The 21,050-nt window shown below is 34.8% G+C and overlaps 1 protein-coding gene across 3 annotated transcripts in view; it reads right to left on the reverse strand.

The window, feature by feature from the left end:
* Nucleotides 1-1,261: 1,261 nt before the first annotated feature.
* PIBF1 (progesterone immunomodulatory binding factor 1) overlaps nucleotides 1,262-21,050 on the reverse strand; it is a 106,721-nt gene continuing 86,932 nt past the window's right edge. For 2 of the 3 annotated variants that reach the window (XM_027882965.1, XM_027882964.1), the window contains 2 exons: nucleotides 3,687-3,866; nucleotides 1,262-1,595 (listed from right to left, as the gene is read on the reverse strand). In XM_027882965.1, coding sequence (XP_027738766.1) covers nucleotides 1,539-1,595; nucleotides 3,687-3,866 — 237 coding nt within the window. In that variant the 3' untranslated portion in view covers nucleotides 1,262-1,538. Of the gene's footprint in view, nucleotides 1,596-3,686; nucleotides 3,867-21,050 lie in introns of those variants that run through there. The other variant, XM_027882966.1, reaches the window with a different exon arrangement.

The following is a 21,050-nucleotide window of genomic DNA, read 5'->3' on the forward strand; positions in this document are numbered from 1 at the left end:
GATTCTAGTTAGTATCTTGCCTCAAATAGCTCACAGTCCTTCTAGATAATACAATTTATTTATTCATTGGTAACAGACAAACTGGATAATCTGGGAAGTTAAACTGGGGACTGAATCATTACGGAGTATCTGTTGCAAACTACAAAATTAGGTCTGCATATAGGAGCTGCTTCATAGGAAGTAAAAGTTAAGGATTCTATTCACATAAAAATATAAATTAGATAAAACCTAGACTTCAGCAAACCAAAGTTATTCAGAAATGTCTGTACTGATAGGTTTGTGTGATTTCCTTCCCCAGTGAAGAGCCTAGTAAAAGATATTACCTCTGTCTACATACTTGGCCTCCCTCCCTCATAAAATGATAATTTTAAACCTGTGATGCGTAACTGCCAGCATTTTTACCTCACTCTCTCAGAATTAAAAAAGAAAAATAAAAGAAACTGAAGCTTTCCTGGAGTAGAGGAGGTATAGCTGTGCTTCAAATTGCTGTTTGGAAAATGAAGAAAAGTGTATCTGGTAACCTTTAGCTTGATATCACTCAGTATTATATAGTAAATAATTACTGCTCACGTCCAGGTAGGAACAAATAACTGATTGAAGAGATATTGTCAAGGAAAAAGGAGCTAAGAAAATGGAGCTTTCTCTTAAATGAAATTCAAGCAATATTTTCAGCATGCAGTACTTAAAAAAAAAAAATCTATATTTGTTATATATGGAAATAAACCATATGCAGTCAAAAGTGCTTTCAAATATTAAAGAACTTTTCTATAGTCAAAATAGACGGTGGAGGGAAATAAATAAGTAGAATGTCTTCTTTGAAGATGGGGCTTATTTTCATACAATTAAATATGGCAAGTCACCCATTTCACCAGTACAGCCTTACAGTACTCACATATCAGAGTTCTTTTTTTATTATTTCATTGATGTAACTACACTACTATCTAGCCCATTAAGTATCAGTGTTGATAATTAAGATGCATTTTATTGCTTCTTTTTTAATGCCTGTTTGGTTATACAAATGACAACAAATGACAAACTACAAATCAAAGCTGATAAGAAATTATTTTTTTCCAGCTGACATAGAAAGTAGGATGTAGTTTAATGCTAAATCATGTATATCTTTTAAATTTCTGTAAGTCAAAATAGTTGCAAGGAACGTGGCATGAAACATAGGGTCCAAGAAAAACGATTTAAAAAAGCTGAAACATGCATTCATTTGACCACTCTGAATAACACATCCTTTAACTGCCCAGATTATAAATGTGTACAACACAATAATGTTTATTTATCTTTTAAAATTAAAATATATGTTAGTAAAATCATTGCACACATTATTTCCACACATTTTATTCACATGACAGATCTAAAAATTATTTTATGAAGCATAAGATTATTTGACAATTACAAAGGATCCAAAACAGTTGCTAAAGCCAAAACAATGGTTGCCTTTAAGGTAAAAAGGGCATCATTATGGTGAGAATAACTTCCTTTGAAGAAAAGCTCCCCAAAGAATTATTTTGAATACTTCTGGAAAAATGCTATGGTGACGTTTTCTTCTGCAGTTTCTTGTACCATACAGGTGCCTCTTTGTTTGTCTGTAAAATAAAGAACATTTAATTGTGCGGCAGTGAACATCAGAAGAAAAACACGCAATCTACATTAAAGTCTATTTCCTTCCTATGTAGTTCACAGGGATAATTGAGTTTTTTGCTTAAATGCAAATACTAAAAACAAAACTGTGCATTTAAGGTTACTATTACAATGTATCTGTATTAAAGCCTCCCTATTTCCAGATTATAAAAGTAGACTATACAGTAAAAACTAAATTATATTTAAAAATAGCCATCACAACGAAAACATGCATAACTGTGCCATAAACAGGTTTCATTTCAAATAACATCATCTGACTTTCTCAGTTGAGAAGAGAATGGAACTTAGAAAAGAGATCTTAGGTGTGCCAAAATTAACCAACACTTTATGCAGAAATTTAGTTCTTAAAAATGATTAATAAAAATAAAAGAATTCAGGAGTTTTCTGACACTGCAGACAGTATTTTAACTGCAGAGAGTTATCTGTGAGCAACTTTGCCTTGCCTTCATAATCCTATGGGCTACTGCTACACAGTCAGCATTGCTTAACATTCCCGTTGCAAATTCAGTGGTGGTTTGTATAAAACAAAATAGTTTTAGTTTTTATAGAAATAAAACTAATGAAGTGGAGGTGGAACAAAGTAAGGACTGTTCTGCTTTCAGGGTTGGGTATAATCTCTTGAGTTACTGAGTACCATCTCTTTAGTTTTTTGTCCTTAAACTTTCTAGTTCCATTTCCTGTCTGCTCTCTATTCATTCTTTCCTCCAAGACTTAATAACCATTCAGTTTAAAAAATGCTCTTTATTAATTTTGAAGAATTCAGTTACAAAAATAAATCTGCTCTATCTGTGCAACCTTTAAAAATTCTAGAAATTGACCTAAACTGACAGGATTTTCATGGTACTACTAATTTCTTTTCCCCATCTAACAAGAAAACCTATGCCATCTCTATCCCTAAGTAAGACAGGACAGATTACGCACTGAAACCCTGAATCATTTCTGCAAACTAGTTGTTTTCTCATGTTTTGGATCACTGAACAGCTCCATCAAAGTCTGAGCAGTATGATTTAGCACTACCAAAAGGACTGTGGATGAGACAGCACTGGGTAAGCCTGTGTTTAGTCTCATAAGCTATCCAAGCAAATTCTGAACCCCTAAAATCCCCCAATGCTCTCACATCATGGCCAAGAGATGCAGACATTTTCTACATTTTGTGTTATAAAACCAGTGCCTAGCATGCTGCAACACAAACCTCATATTGTTTGAGACACTGAATATTAATGTCTCCACCAGCAAAAGAAAAGAAAAAACCCCAAAACTCATATTCGGACCAAAATAGCACATATGCTCTGTAGTGTGGATACACCCCACAGAAAGGCAGCATCATGAAGTGTATTGAAGTTATGATTTGTTTTGAGATTCAGCATTGCAACTTGTTTCTCTTGAATTTATCAGTTCAGATTTCAGAAACTTCTAAACCATTTTAATGAAGCTTTCAACTACCAGAGGCGCTAAATCTGAAGTGGGCCACTTCATGTACTAAAATCCAAGCATTTAGCTTCTGAAGGAGTAAAACAGATTAATATAAAAATGCTACAGGTTTGTAATATTAGGTATCCTTAGCAACAGAGGTGATATCAATATTGGCCTTCCATTTTTTAATCTATATTTAGATATATACACATTAATACACACATACACATGACTATAAGTATACATAAATGCACCTATTTTTACTGCTGCTGCTCAATATATATATGCATGCACTCCACTCATACATGATCATGATAGATTTAAAATAATACAGTCTATGAATCCCCATAACTATTAAAATTTTGCTAATCACTCTCAGTATTGAAATATTACAATGATATTTTTTTAAAACAAGACCTAGTTTGCTGTGAACTTAAGATGTAGAAAGTATCAAATAGCTAAATAACATCAAAACCTGTAATTTATCTCCTCGATGTTGACCACTTCATAAAGAGCTGCAAGTATTTAGCTGAATTAATTATACATCTCCTTGACGTATAAACTCATGTTTTTCTTTTTAAAAAGTGAGAAGAATTATCATGTAGTCTTATCATGGTACTTACAAATAACGTTGGCTTAGGTGTAAATATATTTTCTTCTTCGTGTTCTGGCAGCAGTTTTACTGAAGGGTTTGATTTGTTTTTTCCAGTTGCACTTCTTACATCAGTATGAGACTGAGGTAGATTTTGTTCATAGTGTTTACCATGTAGACTAATTAGAATCTGCTTCATTGTGGCTAGTTCCTATAAAACCACAAAAGAACAATGCTAAGTTATTCAGTTAAATTACATTTGAACCTATTAAATATTTATTTGTTAATAATAACTTTATATTCACCAAACTAAATGTGTAAGTGGATCAGCAAATATAACAAGAATGAACATATACTTGCTATAATTAATAAGATTACTAACTGGACCCTAGTAAAAGTAAAAAAATAAAATGGGCACGGAGGATTTACAGAACTCAAATTTTTGTCTTGCTTAAAGGCAGCTAAAGAAAACATTTACTGTGTAATAAGGAACCCACTATCTCTTTTAACTTAAACTTCCATTTAATTTAAAAGAATTTATTTGTCTTTCTTTTGTTAGGCTGAGAGAGTTTACAAATCTAATTTGAATGACTGTGACAAATTGGACTTTTGAGCACTAGTTCTTGCATGGAAATTGTATAAATACATTGGTAGAGATACATATGTGTCTTTATATCCAGATTAGAAAAGAGAAAATCAATGAAAAACCTTCAGAGGATGTACAGCAGAAACAGGATCAGACTGGAAAAGAAATTTTGTGAAAAATGAAAGTTCCAACATGGGAAGAGAAAACTGACAACATAGAGAAATGGAGACATTTTCTGGATATCCTAATAATTTGCTTTGAAAACAATTTGGATTAATTAAAAAAGTAATCTTTCCTTACTACTTAGCTGAACAAAACAGATTATTCAAAATGTACAGTAGAGTAAGAAAGGAAAAAATAGCATTTTCTGACTTAAACTGAACATCTTCTTTTGTCATCTTGCATCACACTTAGTGCCTAATGTTCCCCCTCCAGTTGTTACAGAATTTAAAGCATTAATTATTATTACTATTAATATTATTATTATTATTTAGAGCATAAAGTATTATAGAAGCAGAACAGCAAAGCCAGTAGAAAAGCCTTTCAAAGTAAATTTTAAGACAATGTTAAATTTTTTTAAAAACTATTTATGTTTTTGTTTGCTTTTTACAAATGGTGTTTTCTTCAATAAGCAATACTGTTATTGCGTTAATATTCTTTATAATTAACATTTTATCTCTCAACCAGAACAGGGTAATTCATATTTATAGCTGAATAAGAAACATTTGTTACATCTTACCTATTTCTTAATACTTGCCAGAAAATTACATTGAGGCACATTCTATTTTCATTGCATTATTAGTAATGAGTTAAAAAAAGGTCTCAGCCTTTTAAAACATTCCTGCCATATACCTTCTCTCTGTCCACTGCTGCTTTTAGTACAAGATACAAAGTCAAAAGAATCATGCTGTAGCCTTTAAATTGTCGCACACTAACTCAGTTACATGAATGGATGTTACACTCCACAGACTGGCTTTATCAAGTGTACAAATTGTTCTTGTATCTCAGTCATTTAATATTAACTATTTGCATAATTCAGCCATGTGTGGTGGCATGTTGAAACAGCATGACTGCAGAGCAGCTGTTTAAAAGGACTGCATAGCTGATGCCAACATGTTTTTCAAAGTTGTAAGCTCTGCAAAGATGTTGCCAAAGTGACACATAGACAGAATTTCTTGATGAAAATAACTCAAGTGAGTATACAGCAAATAAATACACCATCACAGGAGATTAAATTGTACATAAACAATGTTTTGACATTAGCAAATGCTGTTCCTATACTTAAACTGCATTATTCTGTGCACGTTTCAACAAGGCAAAACCCCAAAACTGTCACACAGATTTATTTCAGAAACAGAGCTGAAACTTGTATGTGTAGGGTCAAATTCTCTTGTATCGAGATCCACTTGGCAGTCTAAAGTCTTCTCTACTTTACAGAATCTGTCCTGTACTTGACAGCACTGTCTGTGTTCAGACTTGGAATAGGCCCTGGAGAGCCAGCTCTCACACAATCTTGCCCTGTGACAGGAGGATTCTCTAATGTGAAGCTACGGGATGGAATGACAGGGACTGGAGATGAAAATTTAGTCCACAACGATTAAGTTATTTTGGAATCACAGACAAATTTATCATAAGGATTTAGCTAAGGCTGCCTTAATATTTGCCCTAAACCCCCTCCACATTTAGTGAGCAAGACCTTAACAAACTTGGCAAAACAGCACAAGAACCACTGAATCCATCAGAATCACCGGTATGTGTACTGCTAAACAAGGAAAGAAAATCGGCCCAACACATTTGCAAGAGATTTGCTGTTTTCAACCAAGGAGGTACTGAAAACAAAGTTCCATCTTAAACTGCAATATTTTAAACCATCTTTTTAAATTTCTCTGCACAATCTTAATCCTTACCTTCAGTTTTAAGTTCTAAACAAGAGTCAGACCTGCTACTCTTGGCATTCTACCTTATTCCATGAATATTATTTTCCAATCCTAAGAACTGGCAAGTTGGTCTAAAAAAGCTAGCAAGGTAAAAGCAGCTCTGAAGATTGGGTTGAGAACGTGAACTTGTTCCAGTAGGAACGGGACCTTGTGAAAAAAGGGGAAAATGGGTATTAGAGTTCAAAGCAGATGGGAAAAGTCTTTTGTGTAGAAGGATATGTACTAGTTTCAGGATAAGCTAAGGAAAGGAAGATGCGAAGAGGAAGGGATGATTAACATTTTTTATATATTTTTACTGTGTCGAGTCCACGCAGAGCTGTGCAAATTGTTTACTTACAATATTCCCTTCAGTTACTCAGTGCACTGTAGAAAACAGTGTTGCTAAAGCTCTGCCTTTCCCAATTTCTCTGCCAATTTGGTCTTTGCCATGCTGGCTCCTGGACGTCTATGCAAGTGATGCCATACAAACTGTGTGTCACTGTGTTGAGGCTTTCGAGTCTGAGGGCTTTGGCTTTGGAAAGCCAGACAGCAATCCTTCTTGGGAGGATTACAAGTACTGACACCTCTGGGTGGATTCACCCAGTTCCTCTCTGCATTCAGAGAGTCTCATTGTCACAAACTCCAGGAACACAAGCACCCACTCACCACTTATGCAATACTCTGTGGGGATGTGGCAGTGCGGATACATGGAAAACAATGCAGTTAGCAAGAGAAGGTGGGTTAAGATGACACAAGGAAAAAAATTATACTATGCGGCTGGCACAAAAACAGTGCTCATGTACAATTAGTGTCACCCATACAAACAAGTATCAAGACTGTATTATTAAATATTTCAAAAGTCAGTCCACAGAAACCTGCTGAATTCTTGTTAAGGATGCTAACTGGCTCTGCATACCAGCACAAGTGCCAAAAACCAAAGTAATGAGCTGTGTGACACATTAAGTGGGATTCACTCAAAGTTATAGCACCTAAATTGATGTATCTAAAAGTATCTAAACATGAGCTAAGAATCTAATTTTCAATTAAGGGCAATGTGGCTTGGAAACTGACTCCATTCGGAACTGGGATGCCTATTAGTGTGTCGGCTGAATCATTTTGTAACAACTAGCCATACTGACTAGGCTGCTCTTAACTATAAAGCAAAGAAAGATATTTACCTCACAATGGGTACCTCCATTTTGATAACGAAATTTAGTTGTCATAAATTGAATCGATTTCTCATGTCACTCTCATAGTTTATTTTTCTCAGCCTTCTACTTCACCTAAAACAACTTTCATCCTGAATAGCCACTGTGCAGTCATTAATTCCCCTTACACATATATTTGAAGTATCAAATTAATTTTTAAAAAAGAACTGTATTTTTAGAACAAGCTTTCACACCCCAGACTATCTACTTAAGTTTTCCAAAACATATAGAGATTCATACTCTAGAACAATCTAACATCCTGTACTGCACTTATTTATGCACATCAATTCACATTTAATGAAGATTACTTTAGCTATAGAAGAATAATTGGAAATTTTGCATACATAACCAGAAAGTAGCCAGAATTCGAAATAAGGGATTAGAATGAATGGACTGAGAACATGGAGCAACGCAGAAGAAAGGTGAAGTAAGGTAACATGTATTGCACTGTAAATAGTATCAGAAGAAATTACTTGCTTATTTCCATTTATTTTTGGTAAGTTATGTCCAACAACCTTAGTTAAAAATAGCAAAAACAATTTTGTGTGCCAATATACAAACAGTGAAGGAGATACAAAGGTTGGATTCGATGATCTTGGATGTCTTTTCCAACCTTAATGACTCTATGATTCCACATTTAGGTACAGATAAAAGACAGACATCAGTCTTTCCCATGATGTTCATTAATTAAAATGTTTTCTGATTTGGCATATTTCCCAAATTCTACCTTGCTAATTTATAAAGCTCAATCCTATCAGTGTTGGTGTTGCACAACTAACTGAAAATCATCAAGCTTTAAAATATGTCAATGGAACCAAACCAATGGAGTGTAAGTAATTTTTAAAAGTTAAAGTAAAAAAGTAAAAATAGTTGGATGTTATTTGCTCATAATATTTGTATTTTGGAAAAATATGAGATTTTTATTATGATGTTTGATTTTAAAGCACAAGTCATAATAAGTTATATTTTATTTAAAATTGGCTTTACCTGTTTATTATGGATAATTGAAATAGCACTTAGAAAAACAGAGACTGAAGATCAGTATTGGAATACAAAGGATAAAATCTGATTCCTTAAACTAGCAATGCAACTAGAAGATAAAGATAAGCAAATGCAAAAATATGGCATGCAGTCTTATAAAATATAAATGCATTTTGAGTTATAGATACTATAAAGGGATCTTTGCTTACATTGGTTTTGATGTCATTGATATATGTTCACACATACATTTAAAAAAAGAGCATTTGTATTTTCATAATTCAAAATTAGGATAATATTAAATATTATAACAAAACCATAATTTAGATCATCAAAACAAAGTGGAAAACAAATTTCTGACAGGGAAAACGATTGAGGCATAAAACAGAGCTGTTTTATCATGTAACTAATTGATGAAATACATGAAAAAAATTGCCTATGTTGAGTACAATAGGCATTTATCAAGAATCTCATTTATTTTCAGTGAATTGTTAACAGTATAATTTTTTTTTTACTGTCTCTGTCATGTAACTATAATTAAAGGAAGAAAAAATCCTCTGTGTACACTCAAAAGCTCACAATGGCACTTAACATTATATATGTGTGTCTAGAGTTATAATAAATATGTGAATCTACATAAACAGTTAAAATGATACATATTTATATGTCATGGTCTGGAAGCAGATGCAAAAGAAGAAAAAGCAACTGGTTTACAAGAATCAATTACACACATGTCAATCCTTACGTTCTTATGCAGGGATGTGTTGCACCCCAAATAATCACAATAAAATGATCTTTAACAGAAGCTTTACATAGATCAGACTGAACAGGTGGAAATCCTCAGTAGGAAGAAATATCTACCTTTGTGGTCTGAAGACAGTTCATTTGGGTGGTAAATCTAATGGCTTTTTCCTATCACTAAAATAACCATAGAAGAAGCCAAAGGATGCCAGATCCATCTGACTCCCTTCTTGTGCAGTAAAGCCCATGGTTAAATATCCTTTCAAGACAAAGTGGCTCTGATAACAGCATGTACAGTTAACCAAACCTTTACCATGATGAATGGTATTCTACTTTTAGCTCTGCATATAGAATTTAGGAATTCTATATGCAATTTATGATTGCATATATTTATGTATTTACAATTGCAAACTTCACCTTGGATTATAACTACATTTTGAAGCAGAGAACTTGTATTGTGGAAGCTGAACAAGATATTTCTGTCCTAGAAAATATATCAGGTTCTGGCAGAACCACCAAATTTTGATGACTGGTAAGTGTTCCCAGAGAAGAAAATAGCATAAAAGAATGGAAACACTGAAAAGGCGCTAAATACTATCATCTTTAAAAATGAAAACCAATTTCACTGACAAAATCAGAAAAATCAGTTGAAAGAAAGACAAAACTAGAGGCTTCCTTCCTCAGAGATGCTGCTCAAAAGTTAAGGTCTCGGAATTTGTGAGTCAAGCACTACGATGATGATTTCAGATATGCATTCCTACTCCCAATCTGTAAATCTCCTTTACTGTGAGAGCAAAGCATGCATGTTCAGGACCTCCTTTGGAAAGCTTGTATTCCACACTTTAACTGCCATATGGTCCCCATGTGGTTAAATTATAACTCAAAATAAAAATATGTATCCAGTCTGGAGAAATTTGAGAGATTACAGCATTGTCTTTAGGTCCAAGAGCAGCTGACTGTACATCTCCCACGCATGAAAGGGACTGGGCAAGAAACTGCTTCAAAAAGAGACTTAGTACACTACAACTGTAGCCCAGAGACTCAACTCTCCTCAATATGGAAGCCAAATAACAGGTTTGACTTTAGCAGTCTGGTGACTACATTACCTTCTAAAATAACAACAACAATAAACCCAATACATATAATAGAACATGCAAGTGAGGGAAAACATCCATACTGGGATGAAAAACATGTTCGTGGCAAGTCAGTGAAATCTGTCTTCACATGCACATATCCTCCCATTTAGGCAGCTATTGTAGTCTTCAAACAAGTCTGCACAGGGAAAAACAGAATTCAGAAAATGAGGCTACGGGTATGTTAAAGACTACTGATTTGAGAAACCTAAACCGGCACTTAAGAATGCTGTACTCAGTTTGTAGTGTCTGCAAAGAGCTTATTTCAGAATGATTTCTCAAGTCTCTCAAGAATTAAAAGTTCATGTTCAATACAGAAGTGTTCATAGAGAGATTCAGAGAAAAAAAAAAAGCAATTTCAAATTTCCTACAACTCCTTCTTAAGAGAAAATGATCTTAATATGGAAAAGGGCAGGGCAGGGTGGTTCAGAAGTAACCATCTTCACAGTCCTCTGTCTCAAGGTGTTCACTAGGGTCAAGTTTGATGGGCGTATCAGGTGATGGTAGTGAAAATACTAAGAATATTGCCATCTATGAAGTCCTGTGCATTTCCTTACTTGGATCCCCCTTACGCTCCTACTGTAACTTTCTGTGAAAGTAGAGGTGTGTTAAAAACAAAGTTGTATCATTTAATTGCTGATACTAAGATGGAGGGGGATCTTTTTCAGAACTCTGGTTGCAGTTTGGCTTTGGAACATGTGACTGGATACTTGATTGGATTTCCTCACGTTGTCCTTTACATATCTTAGGTAATAATATTTAAACTTAGGCAAACCAACTTGTCTGATCCCTCTCTATGTAGCTGTTGGTTAGAAATTAAAAGGTAATATTAATTTTGCTCATTTTAAATGAAGATATGGTAAATTACACCATAATAGTGCCTGTTTTGATTTTCTGACTACAAATCCCTAGATGATTTTTAGATGCAGATATCTACACTACAGATTTTTTAAATTAGGCAAGATCCATCTCTGCTACTTTGTCACTTGACAAACAACTTCTCAGATCATCTTTACACTGGCAGTACTCGTTAATAGCACTGGAGTTCACCAGCTAAAATGGAGGTAAACAAACGAAGCTCTCTGTACAGATTGTTGGCATATACATATTTCTGGAGAACAATAGGCTAGATGACTGAAGTAGAACTTGATTCTACCTTTCAACATATGCAGTGACTCGCATACAGCACTTTGAAGAAAAAATTTGAGTATGACACTTGAACTTTGGAGTGCACTACAGAAAGGAGACATATGTGTCATTATCAAGGAATGAGACTATTGAGCAAAAGTAGTACCTACAACGTCTGCTCTTCAAAACTACTGACAATTCAGACAAAGCATTATTTTAGAACTGTTCTTTATGGGTTTTATTTTTCCCAGACACACACTGCAGAAGATAAACTATAACCTAAAGAAGACTTCAACAACTGTCTATGAAATTAAGAAAACATCACAAATCATGGTTCAATCCCTCCAATAAGGCAGAGTGTATTTGACATAGTCGCACCCTAATTGCAGCTGTGCTGGAAATATGAGAAGTCAGCAAGAATTCTGGTGTGAGAATTGCACATATGGTTATCTTAGGCACATGGATATACACTGTAAAGTTGGAAACTGGAAGACAGTATAAAATGTCCTGATCAAACAAATGAACCTGATAACTGGGTGGTGGAAAGATGCCAGACCATATGCAGGATGTTGATGGCTTCTCTGCACTACACTTAATTCACAAATTCTCTATATCCCAGTGCATATAAAAACTTAAAATGAACTGACAGATCTGTAACTATGTGGATCAACAAACTACTTGCAGTTTTATAAGGTGAATGCATTAGAACTGTGTCAACAATAAAGTGGTCCAGTCATTGCAGTGAACAGCTTCTGTCTTTTTAGATACATAAAAATCTCTGCCTATTTCATCTGTGTCTTGAATTTGTTCTTAACAGTTAAATCTTTCTAACTTAACAAAAACAGGAAATAATTTGCCTCATAATTCAGAATTTCCATGTTAAATTCTTAAGGTTTTTTTTCACTTTTTTATTGAGAATCAGAAGTATATTTGTAGTTGTAACTAATTCCCCCAATATTTTTTTAATCTGAGCTATTGTGACATTCATTTACTCAAATTAAAGTTTAATAAAATATATGCTTTCTTTAGTAAGTACTGCTTACAGGAATTGGATGCTAAAATGCTAATATGTCAAAACACCTTTATTTTAATAAATTATTATGTAGAAGTTGCTGTATTTTCTGAGAAGGTAATGTTTTAGTTTGGTTCTCCCTAGGTCTTTGTTATTTCTTACAGAGTATTTAAATTCGTTTTCCACTTGGTAATATTCAAATGCTACCACAAAGTGAATAAAAGTAAAATTTTTACACAGTTAGATATGTAGAAGATTTTTACACAGCTAGATATGTAGAAGAATGTGACAGAAATATTCACAGTCAATACAGAAAAAAGGAATATAACATTGGTTAAATGTTAGGAAAATCTCATTGTTAGAAAATGTTAGGAAAATTTCACATTGATCAACATCTAAAAATTTCTTGTTTAAATGTTTATCACTTTAACTGATTCTGGCTCTTTCAAAAATGTGTAATTTAAAATACGCATGCCAACTCCATCCCATAATCCACATAAAAGTTGAATTTTCCCTATGAAACTTCCTGTTTAGCACACAACTGCTCATTGTGTACCACTGTGAACGCAAAGATAATTCTTTCAAGAATATATATGAAAATAATAACATTCTGAATAACACAGCTCCAAGAAAAGAATTAATGTACACTGCTGTTAAGTCCTCCCTCTTCCTATATGCAGCACTATTTGGAATGCAACTTTTATTAAAGCTTGACAGAAACAAAATAGATAACAAAAAATCAGAAATATCAGAGTATTTTTCTTTGTAAAAAATGAGCCAGGAACTTCTCAACACTTGTTTACCAATGTAAATGTCACTTTGTTTCTCCAAGCCTAAAGTCGAGAATAGCTCCGGGGCTTACTTATGATGCAGAAATGTCCCTGTAATCTACTTAGAGAACATGCAGAACATTAATAGAAACTAGAATCTTGGAACATAAACGTAGCATAAGAAAAATGATAATTACTCTGTGGCTTAACATTTAAAAAGAGCTAAGCATTGTACATCAGCATTTATTTTATATAAAACAAGTTGCAGCACATAGATGAGCAGGAAGTCTTTCCCCTTGGAAACACAAATAATTTTGGCATTATCGTGTACAATCTTTTTACACAGAAAAAAAGGGGAAGAGGTAGTGATAGAGATTGTTTGATGGCACCTGTTACCAATCACATCTTTTCATTCATGTCTTCCAAACCCCTGCAGATACCTCTTCCTTCCCCTCTTCCCCAACAAAGCATTTTTCTCCTTTTATCCACTAAGCTTCCATCCCTGATTTAACACGTACTGCCCTCCCCCTTATGACTCCAAAGCTTTTTATGAGCGTCTGAACTTCTCTCTACCTCTGTTTTTTGTAGATGGCAGCTGCTACTCTCCAGGTTCCTAAATCCAACACAATGGCTTTCTGTCCTAGGTTACTCCTAGTCAATCTTCTTCAGCATAATTTAATTACAGCTAAAGATAGTATTAGCCAGACTTTAAAGTATGACTAATAATGAAATGCTGAAAACTCATCTGGAATTCTCAAGGTCATTGCTGAGACAGAATTAAACTTTGGGCACAGAAAACTGAGCAGTGAGGGGAAGGTCCCAAGGGCAATGTGAAAGTAAAAAAGATAAACATGGAAATATAGGAGTCAGAAGTAAAGTCAAAGTAAAGTAAAGCAGAGATACTTCAGGAGACTTTGTCTTTCCACAGAAGAGGAAAAAAAGAATAAGAACATCTGACTTTCATTTCATTTTTGTGGGCCAGATAAAGGGATAACTATTGAGAAGTACCAGGGTTTTGTGCAGGATACTGACAAGAGATGAATGCTATCACTTGAGCCTATTCTAGATTCTCAGACACTGTGAACAATGTCATGGAATTCTGATAATTCACATGGCCATGTTTTAAGTCTAACATTCATAAAGATTTACATAAATCCTTGAAAACCTTAGCCTGATAGTGTATAGAAGCTCTGAAAAAACTCTTAGAGCTATTAACAAACTATGCATACCCTGACAGGACCAGTTATTAGCTATTCCTCCTGCTTGATCATGTGGACTCTTTCCAATCTTAATCACAACTGGAGAATGTATTTGGCAGCTATTTATCAAAAACCAAAAAAGTTTTCTCCTCTTAATTTTTCTCTCTTAAGATTTCTCCTCTTAATTTCTCCTTTCTCTCTCACCTGTTATGTCTTTTTCTCTATGCACACCTATTACCTACACAATGTTGCCTTATGTTTATCTCCTTTTCTTGCACCTCACCACATCTTCTGTTTGCTTGGATGAGATAAGCTAGACTTTTAGTCTCATTCATATGAGACCTCCAGCCTGCTGTGAAATTTATCCTTTCCCCCCGCCCCGAAAATATGATATAAAAAAATATAAAATATACATTCTACAGCTCAAAACATTTCTTTAATTTATATTTTAAATTTTTAAGATTCAATTATTCTTAAACTCACAGGTCTTTGGAAAGTGGCCTTTTTCAGCAGACAGGGATTAAAAGTGAATGTAAATTCTCAGAATGAAACAAAGTGAAAATGTAATTTGTTTGTGAAACTACTTTCAAATTGCAATCAGTTCCTATATAAGAAGATGACTTAGAGAAAAGAGTTAATTTGTGTTTAGTTAGGCAAAATAAACATTAAGGAGATTTTCTTTTCAGGCTTTTGAACTTAAATATGTAAGAAACAAAGAATGGCTGTGATTAAGATACTACATTAGGACACGTGAACTCTTAACCTCTACCACAAACTCGGGAGATTTGGACAAAGCACCACTTCTTTTATTTTGATCGTTCCTTCTGCAAAACAGGGATAGTGATAGTTTTCTGCTCTAAGTTGTGGGTATAATATTTGTGAGATAGGTGTTCAGTTACTGTGGTGAAGGCCAGAGGCATATTCAGTTATTAAACAGGATTATTTTGACATAACCATAAGAAAGTGTGAAAATCTGGGACAGGGTAGAGTTACATGGTTGTAGAGGAAAAACATCACATTTACTCATTAATGGTGAGTTGCACATCAGATGTGCAAAGTTTCTGACCTGGCAATTGGAAAATAAGTTCAACACAGTAGTCACTTGGGCAATTAATATTAACCTGGTAAACTATTTACAGCAACAGCAGCTCAGTAAGAGTTTTTTATATTTTAATATGTTTTAAATAGATTAGAAGCTTGCAATGGCTAAACAAAATAAATTTTAACCCAATCTGTTTGAAGATTCCTACCAATTCACGTACACATATTTAGACAGATTTAACACTCAATTTGAGTGATACAACAATTTACTGACATAAGCTAACTGGACTTGAGTAAACAAATAGCAATCAAACCTCATGTGTCTGTAGCAATTTAACTGATTGATATCAAATAGGTTTATTTAAAGTACTAGTACATGTTTTCTACTTTGTCCCCTAGCAGCCAGACAGAGCCTGGTTTCTGGTTGCTAACTTCAGATGAAGAGCTTTGGCACAGTAACACACGAATGTGTCAATAAGGCAGGTGACTAGTTCAGCAAGTTTACATTCTAGCACTTGTATGCACAGCTGCTAGTGCACCATGAGTGCACAGATGTGTAAAGGAGATAAAATATAAGCAGGTTGTCACATCTTTTTAACTAGTATATAATATTCATGTGCTGATAAATAATCATGTCTGCATAAACAATTGTGTTATAGGACATTAATGACTATTGTAAATAGCCCTAATTTGCACCTAATTTGCACCATCTATGTCCTAAATTTTACCCTTTTATTTCTTACTACAATAGTTTCACGTTATTAGTTTCATTTTTATAGGTTGAAAATTACCATATTGCCAGACATCACATACTGGTGATTTCAAGCATTTAAAAAAAACAGATAATGTAAATTAAGAACCTTATATTCATACAAACGGAAACTGATCTTAGCACTTGCAGGAACACCTATTGAAGTCTTCTACTGTGGTCTCTTACACCACTGTCTCATTTTGTATTTTCATGTCTCCTAGAATATTTCTATTTAAAACATAAAAAAGAACCCCTCATTTTTTTCTACTTGCTCTGCTTTTTTTCCCCCTCCAAAAATTATTTCCATTATCCCCAATTCATTATGAACTCCACATTAAAAATATAAAAAACCAGTTTGTAATTTTCAAGATTTTAGAAGTTTGTTTCTACACTCTAGACTTTGAATTGGAAAAGCTAAAATAGATTTAATTGTGCACATTATTAGTTTTCTTTACTACGACACATCTGCATCTTAAATATCTGAAGAAATACTACAATGCTATACATCAAAGCATAGCAAATTTATAACCTCTTAAATGTAACCTCAGGAAATTATTACTAAAACTTCTTGCCAAACATCTGAGTGCTGACAGACCCCTTCCAAGTTTTCATCTGAAGTTTGAAAGCCAATGGATAAAGTCTAGAATTGCACTTCTGATGTTACAAAATACGAACAACTGCATCGAGTATGAAAGGCAAGATCACAGAGCTCATGCTAAATGTTTCTTTTAGTCAAAGGCTGACTGTTGGAAGGAAAAAAAATGCAACAAACTAGATAAAAGGAATAATGGATCAAGAGCTTCAGCTAAAAAAGATTTAGTGGATTCATCCCACTTAACTTTAGCACTAAAGAGAGAACTGTACTTCAGTGCCTTTTAGTTATAGATTCCCATTATATGCACAACAGGATAAAGTTTGGATGCAGATAAAGGATGGCACAGAAGCTGGTGTGCTACACTCTACAGTTTTGGACACAAAATGCCCTCTTTATCACAGGTAAGTAATACTGACACACAAATATTTTTATTTGCTTTTTTCCTTGCTGGACTCTTTCCAAAGGTGATTCAAACTCCTAACCTAACAGCCAGCCATTTTGTAGTCTTCTTTTTTTGGCCAGGTTAGGTTTCTGTTCAGTGATCTGAATGGTCCCAGTGCAGCATTAGAGATGTGTCAGAGCTTGTGCAAGAGGAGGAGGGAGGAGCAAAGAAGTAGGGCATTGTTATAGCTATGGGGTCACCTCATGCATAAAGTGTAATTTTATCTAGATTTATGCTTTGAAGGAACATTCTTCTTACCTGTGCTTCCCTGACTGTACAAAGACTAGGGCAACAGAGGTCCAACTCTGGGGCAAGAGGTGCAGTTAGTTAGTTAGTGGGAAGAATCACGGCAACAGCTTACGGGTTTTTTTGGTGTGGTTTGGTTATCCTAGTTAGAGGGTCAAAAGTGTAGAGTTCAGCTGATTAAAAAGAGAACACAGACTACAAATAACAATGCAAAAAAATTAGTCTGGATTTTAAATACTTTTTTCTAAAAAAAACCCCCTCACTGTTTACTAGAAGCTTATTAGTGGGAGACTCCGCTGTTCCTCCAAACAATGTTTTTTGCTCTTCTGATGAATCTGGAAAAATAAATAATATCTTAACAAAACATATAAAATACCTTATTCTAAAATCAGTTGAAAAATTTGGCTGCACTAACTGTACTTGCTGTCTTGCACTGAGGGACTTACAAATGGCATCAGGATACTGCATACCCTGGTTCCTTCAGAGAGGGCAGTGGCACAGGGAAAGCTTTATTATGAACCTCTAAGAACATAATCTCAATGCGATCCTGGATACTGATCATTCAAGATACTGCCATTGAGCTTCCTCTCAAATAGGAATTTATCTATATGAAGAAGATAAGAAATTTTATCCTACCAGCTGATTCTCAGTGATCTAAATGAAAAGCTGGATTAAAAAGTTTTCCACATTCATTTACTAATTAATTCAGAAAAAAAGGAAGTAGCAGGACAAGAATATAGCTGAAAAAAAAAGCTTCTATTTTTCTCCTTCATGGGTCAACACAAACTTTTGAGACTTTGTACAGTGAGTACTTTTCACTTTGATTTCCCACAGCAGAAGATAATGATCATCATCAAATTAGATGTCTACATAATTATTACATTAATTTTTGTTTGCTTTTTTCCTGTAATAAAAGAGCTCATGTAAGAGTCCTATATAAATTCTTTCAAGATTCAAAGGCTTTTTTCTTCCAAAATTAAAATCGGTGAAAAGAGAAGTAAGATTAATCATGAATCTAAGTTCTTTTTCTAAAAGTGTATAAAATGCTATAATTGCCTCCAAAGCAACATTACCAATCCAGCTGATATCACAAAGAGATAGAAGTAAAAAAACCCCAACCCCTCAAACTCTAACATTGCATTAAAAAGAGTTAATACATTCTGAGACCACACAGGCTGGAATACCTTAAGTCAAAACTGTACACTTATTGAAACATGTTGGAAGACAACATTAACATAGTTCTGGCATTTTGCTTGTACTTTTAACATACCTAAACTTCATTTTATGTTAACTATGAATATCTTGGGTTAATCTATTCAAGAATTCTAATGTTTTACTTGCAAACATGAAGGCAACAAGATAATTCCTAACAAGACATGACAGCTTAGTATGTGCGATGACTAAACGAGACTGATAGTACCATTTTACATGATAGCACGAACACAACACATAAACCCATAATTCATATTTTTTTCCAATTGCATAAACCTGTATTTATAGGTTGCATGTCACTTTTATTTAAAAGCACACACCTTGTTTAAATGCAGTTAACTCTTTACTAACTCAAGATGAGAAAATTTTACTTTTTTATTAAGATGACCAAAAAAAAAAAAAAAAATTGAAGACTAACTCACTATAAACTAAGTTTCCCTATCCTGTACAAAGATTTCAAAACATGAGATAATTGCCTTTTAGAGAAATTCAGAGTCTGTAAAACTAATGGAAGAAGTTTGTATTAAAAGTAAAAAATAAAAGGCCGCATGAGGAATAAACAGAAGTGACAGAACTGAAACATACACACACAAACAAAATGCTACTTTCTATTTTTACACATTTTCCTGAAACAATTTCGGCTTATTTTTTGTTTCTTTTTGTGCATTGTACTGGCATTTTGTAATTTTCTTCCTTCAAACATGTGACTTCTAATGTTTCTTTTTCAGTATTTATATCCTTTTCTGCATAGGTGTCTTTAAAAACCATAATCACTGTTTGGCAAAACCAGTATGACTAATGTGGCCTATTTTTAACAGATGTAAAAAGAAATCTAAGAAAAGAGTAATAATTTTGAAAATATTTGCTCAATTCAAACATTCAGGATATGAGGGACATCAAAGATAAAGTCTTTTTCAGACTCAAATATTTGCTTTCTTTTTTATCAAGCCCTTCCCGATTGTTTTCCACAGTGTGAAAATCTTAAGTGGTGAAATGACACAAAGAAGCAAACTGCTGCATATCAGTAAGAGATTATGAGGGTACTCATAGGGACTAATGTTGTTTGGATGTAAACAATGTCGCACAGCTTCAAGTTAGAAATTTTACAGTTTTCTTAGGAAACATTACAGAATTTTACCTTTCCTTATAATTTTCTATTCTTTGTAATTAGCTGCACTGCATGTGAGTTGATATGACACTACTAAAACCAGGCACCCAAGGCGTAACTACTTTGAGAACATAACTACTTGCCAGCAGCCCTACTTGGGAGAGAAGGAACAGGAACAGGAAGCTTTGAAAGAAATTAATTTGAAATCAGCCCGCTAAGGGCCTATCATAGAAAATCCACTACATTTTTATACATTTAAGTAATGTTTCCTCAGAGTATTTTTCATATAGTTACTATAAGAATATGACAAAGCATGAATGATAAGGCTTATAAATTACCTAGAAATGTTTAAATCACAGAATGGCTTGGGTTGGAAGGGATCATCTAGTTCCAAGCCCCTGGCCATGGGCAAGGACACCTTCCATGAGAGCATCCATCTAGCCATCAGACTTCCAGGGATGGGACATCCATAACCTCTCTGGGCAACCTGTTCCAGTCCTCACTACCCTCACAGAAATTAATTTCTTCTAAATCTACTCTCTTTCAGTTTGAAACCATTCCCCCTTCTCCTATCACTACACACCCTTGTGAAAAATCTCTCTCCATCTTTCTTGCTGTCTCCTTTCAGGTACTGGAAGGCCACTATTAGGTCACTCTGAAACCTTTTTTCCAGGCTGAACAATCCCAAGTCTCTCAGCCTTTCTTTATAGGAGAGCTGCTCCAGCACTCTGATCATCTTGGTGTCCTTCCCCTGGACTTGCTCCAACAGGTCGGTGTCCTTCCTGTGCTGGGGACCCCAGCACTGGATGCAATGTACCAGGTGGGGTCTCACCAGAGTGGAGTAGAGGGGCACAACCCTCTCCCTCACCCTGCTGGCCATTTGCTTTTGATGCAGCACAGGACATGGTTGCCTTTCTGGGCTGCAAGTGCACATTGCGGTATCATGTCCAGCCTCTCACCCACCAGCAACCCCAAGTCCTTCTCAGCAGGGCTGCTCTCGACCTGTTCATTCTCCCCAGACTGTACTGACAGCAGGGGTTGCCCCAATCCGGCAGCAGCACCTTGCACTTGCTCTTATTAAACCCCATGAGATTCCCACGGGTTCACTTAAGTTTGTCCAGGTCCCTCTGGATGGCATCCCATCCTTCAGGTGTGTCAATTGCACCCGTCAGCTTGGTGCTGAGGGTGCACTTGATCTCTCCATCTGTCATTAATGAAAATACTAAATAACACTGGTCCCACTACAGACCCCTTAAGGGACACCATTTGTCACTGATATCCATCAAGACTGAGCTGTTGACCACTGCCCTCTGGATGAGACCTTCCAAC

This window comes from Empidonax traillii, unplaced genomic scaffold, assembly GCF_003031625.1.
Source record: "Empidonax traillii isolate 1590-97213 ecotype Southwest subspecies unplaced genomic scaffold, ASM303162v1 scaffold115:size2055165, whole genome shotgun sequence".
NCBI classification, from domain to species: Eukaryota; Metazoa; Chordata; class Aves; order Passeriformes; family Tyrannidae; genus Empidonax; species Empidonax traillii.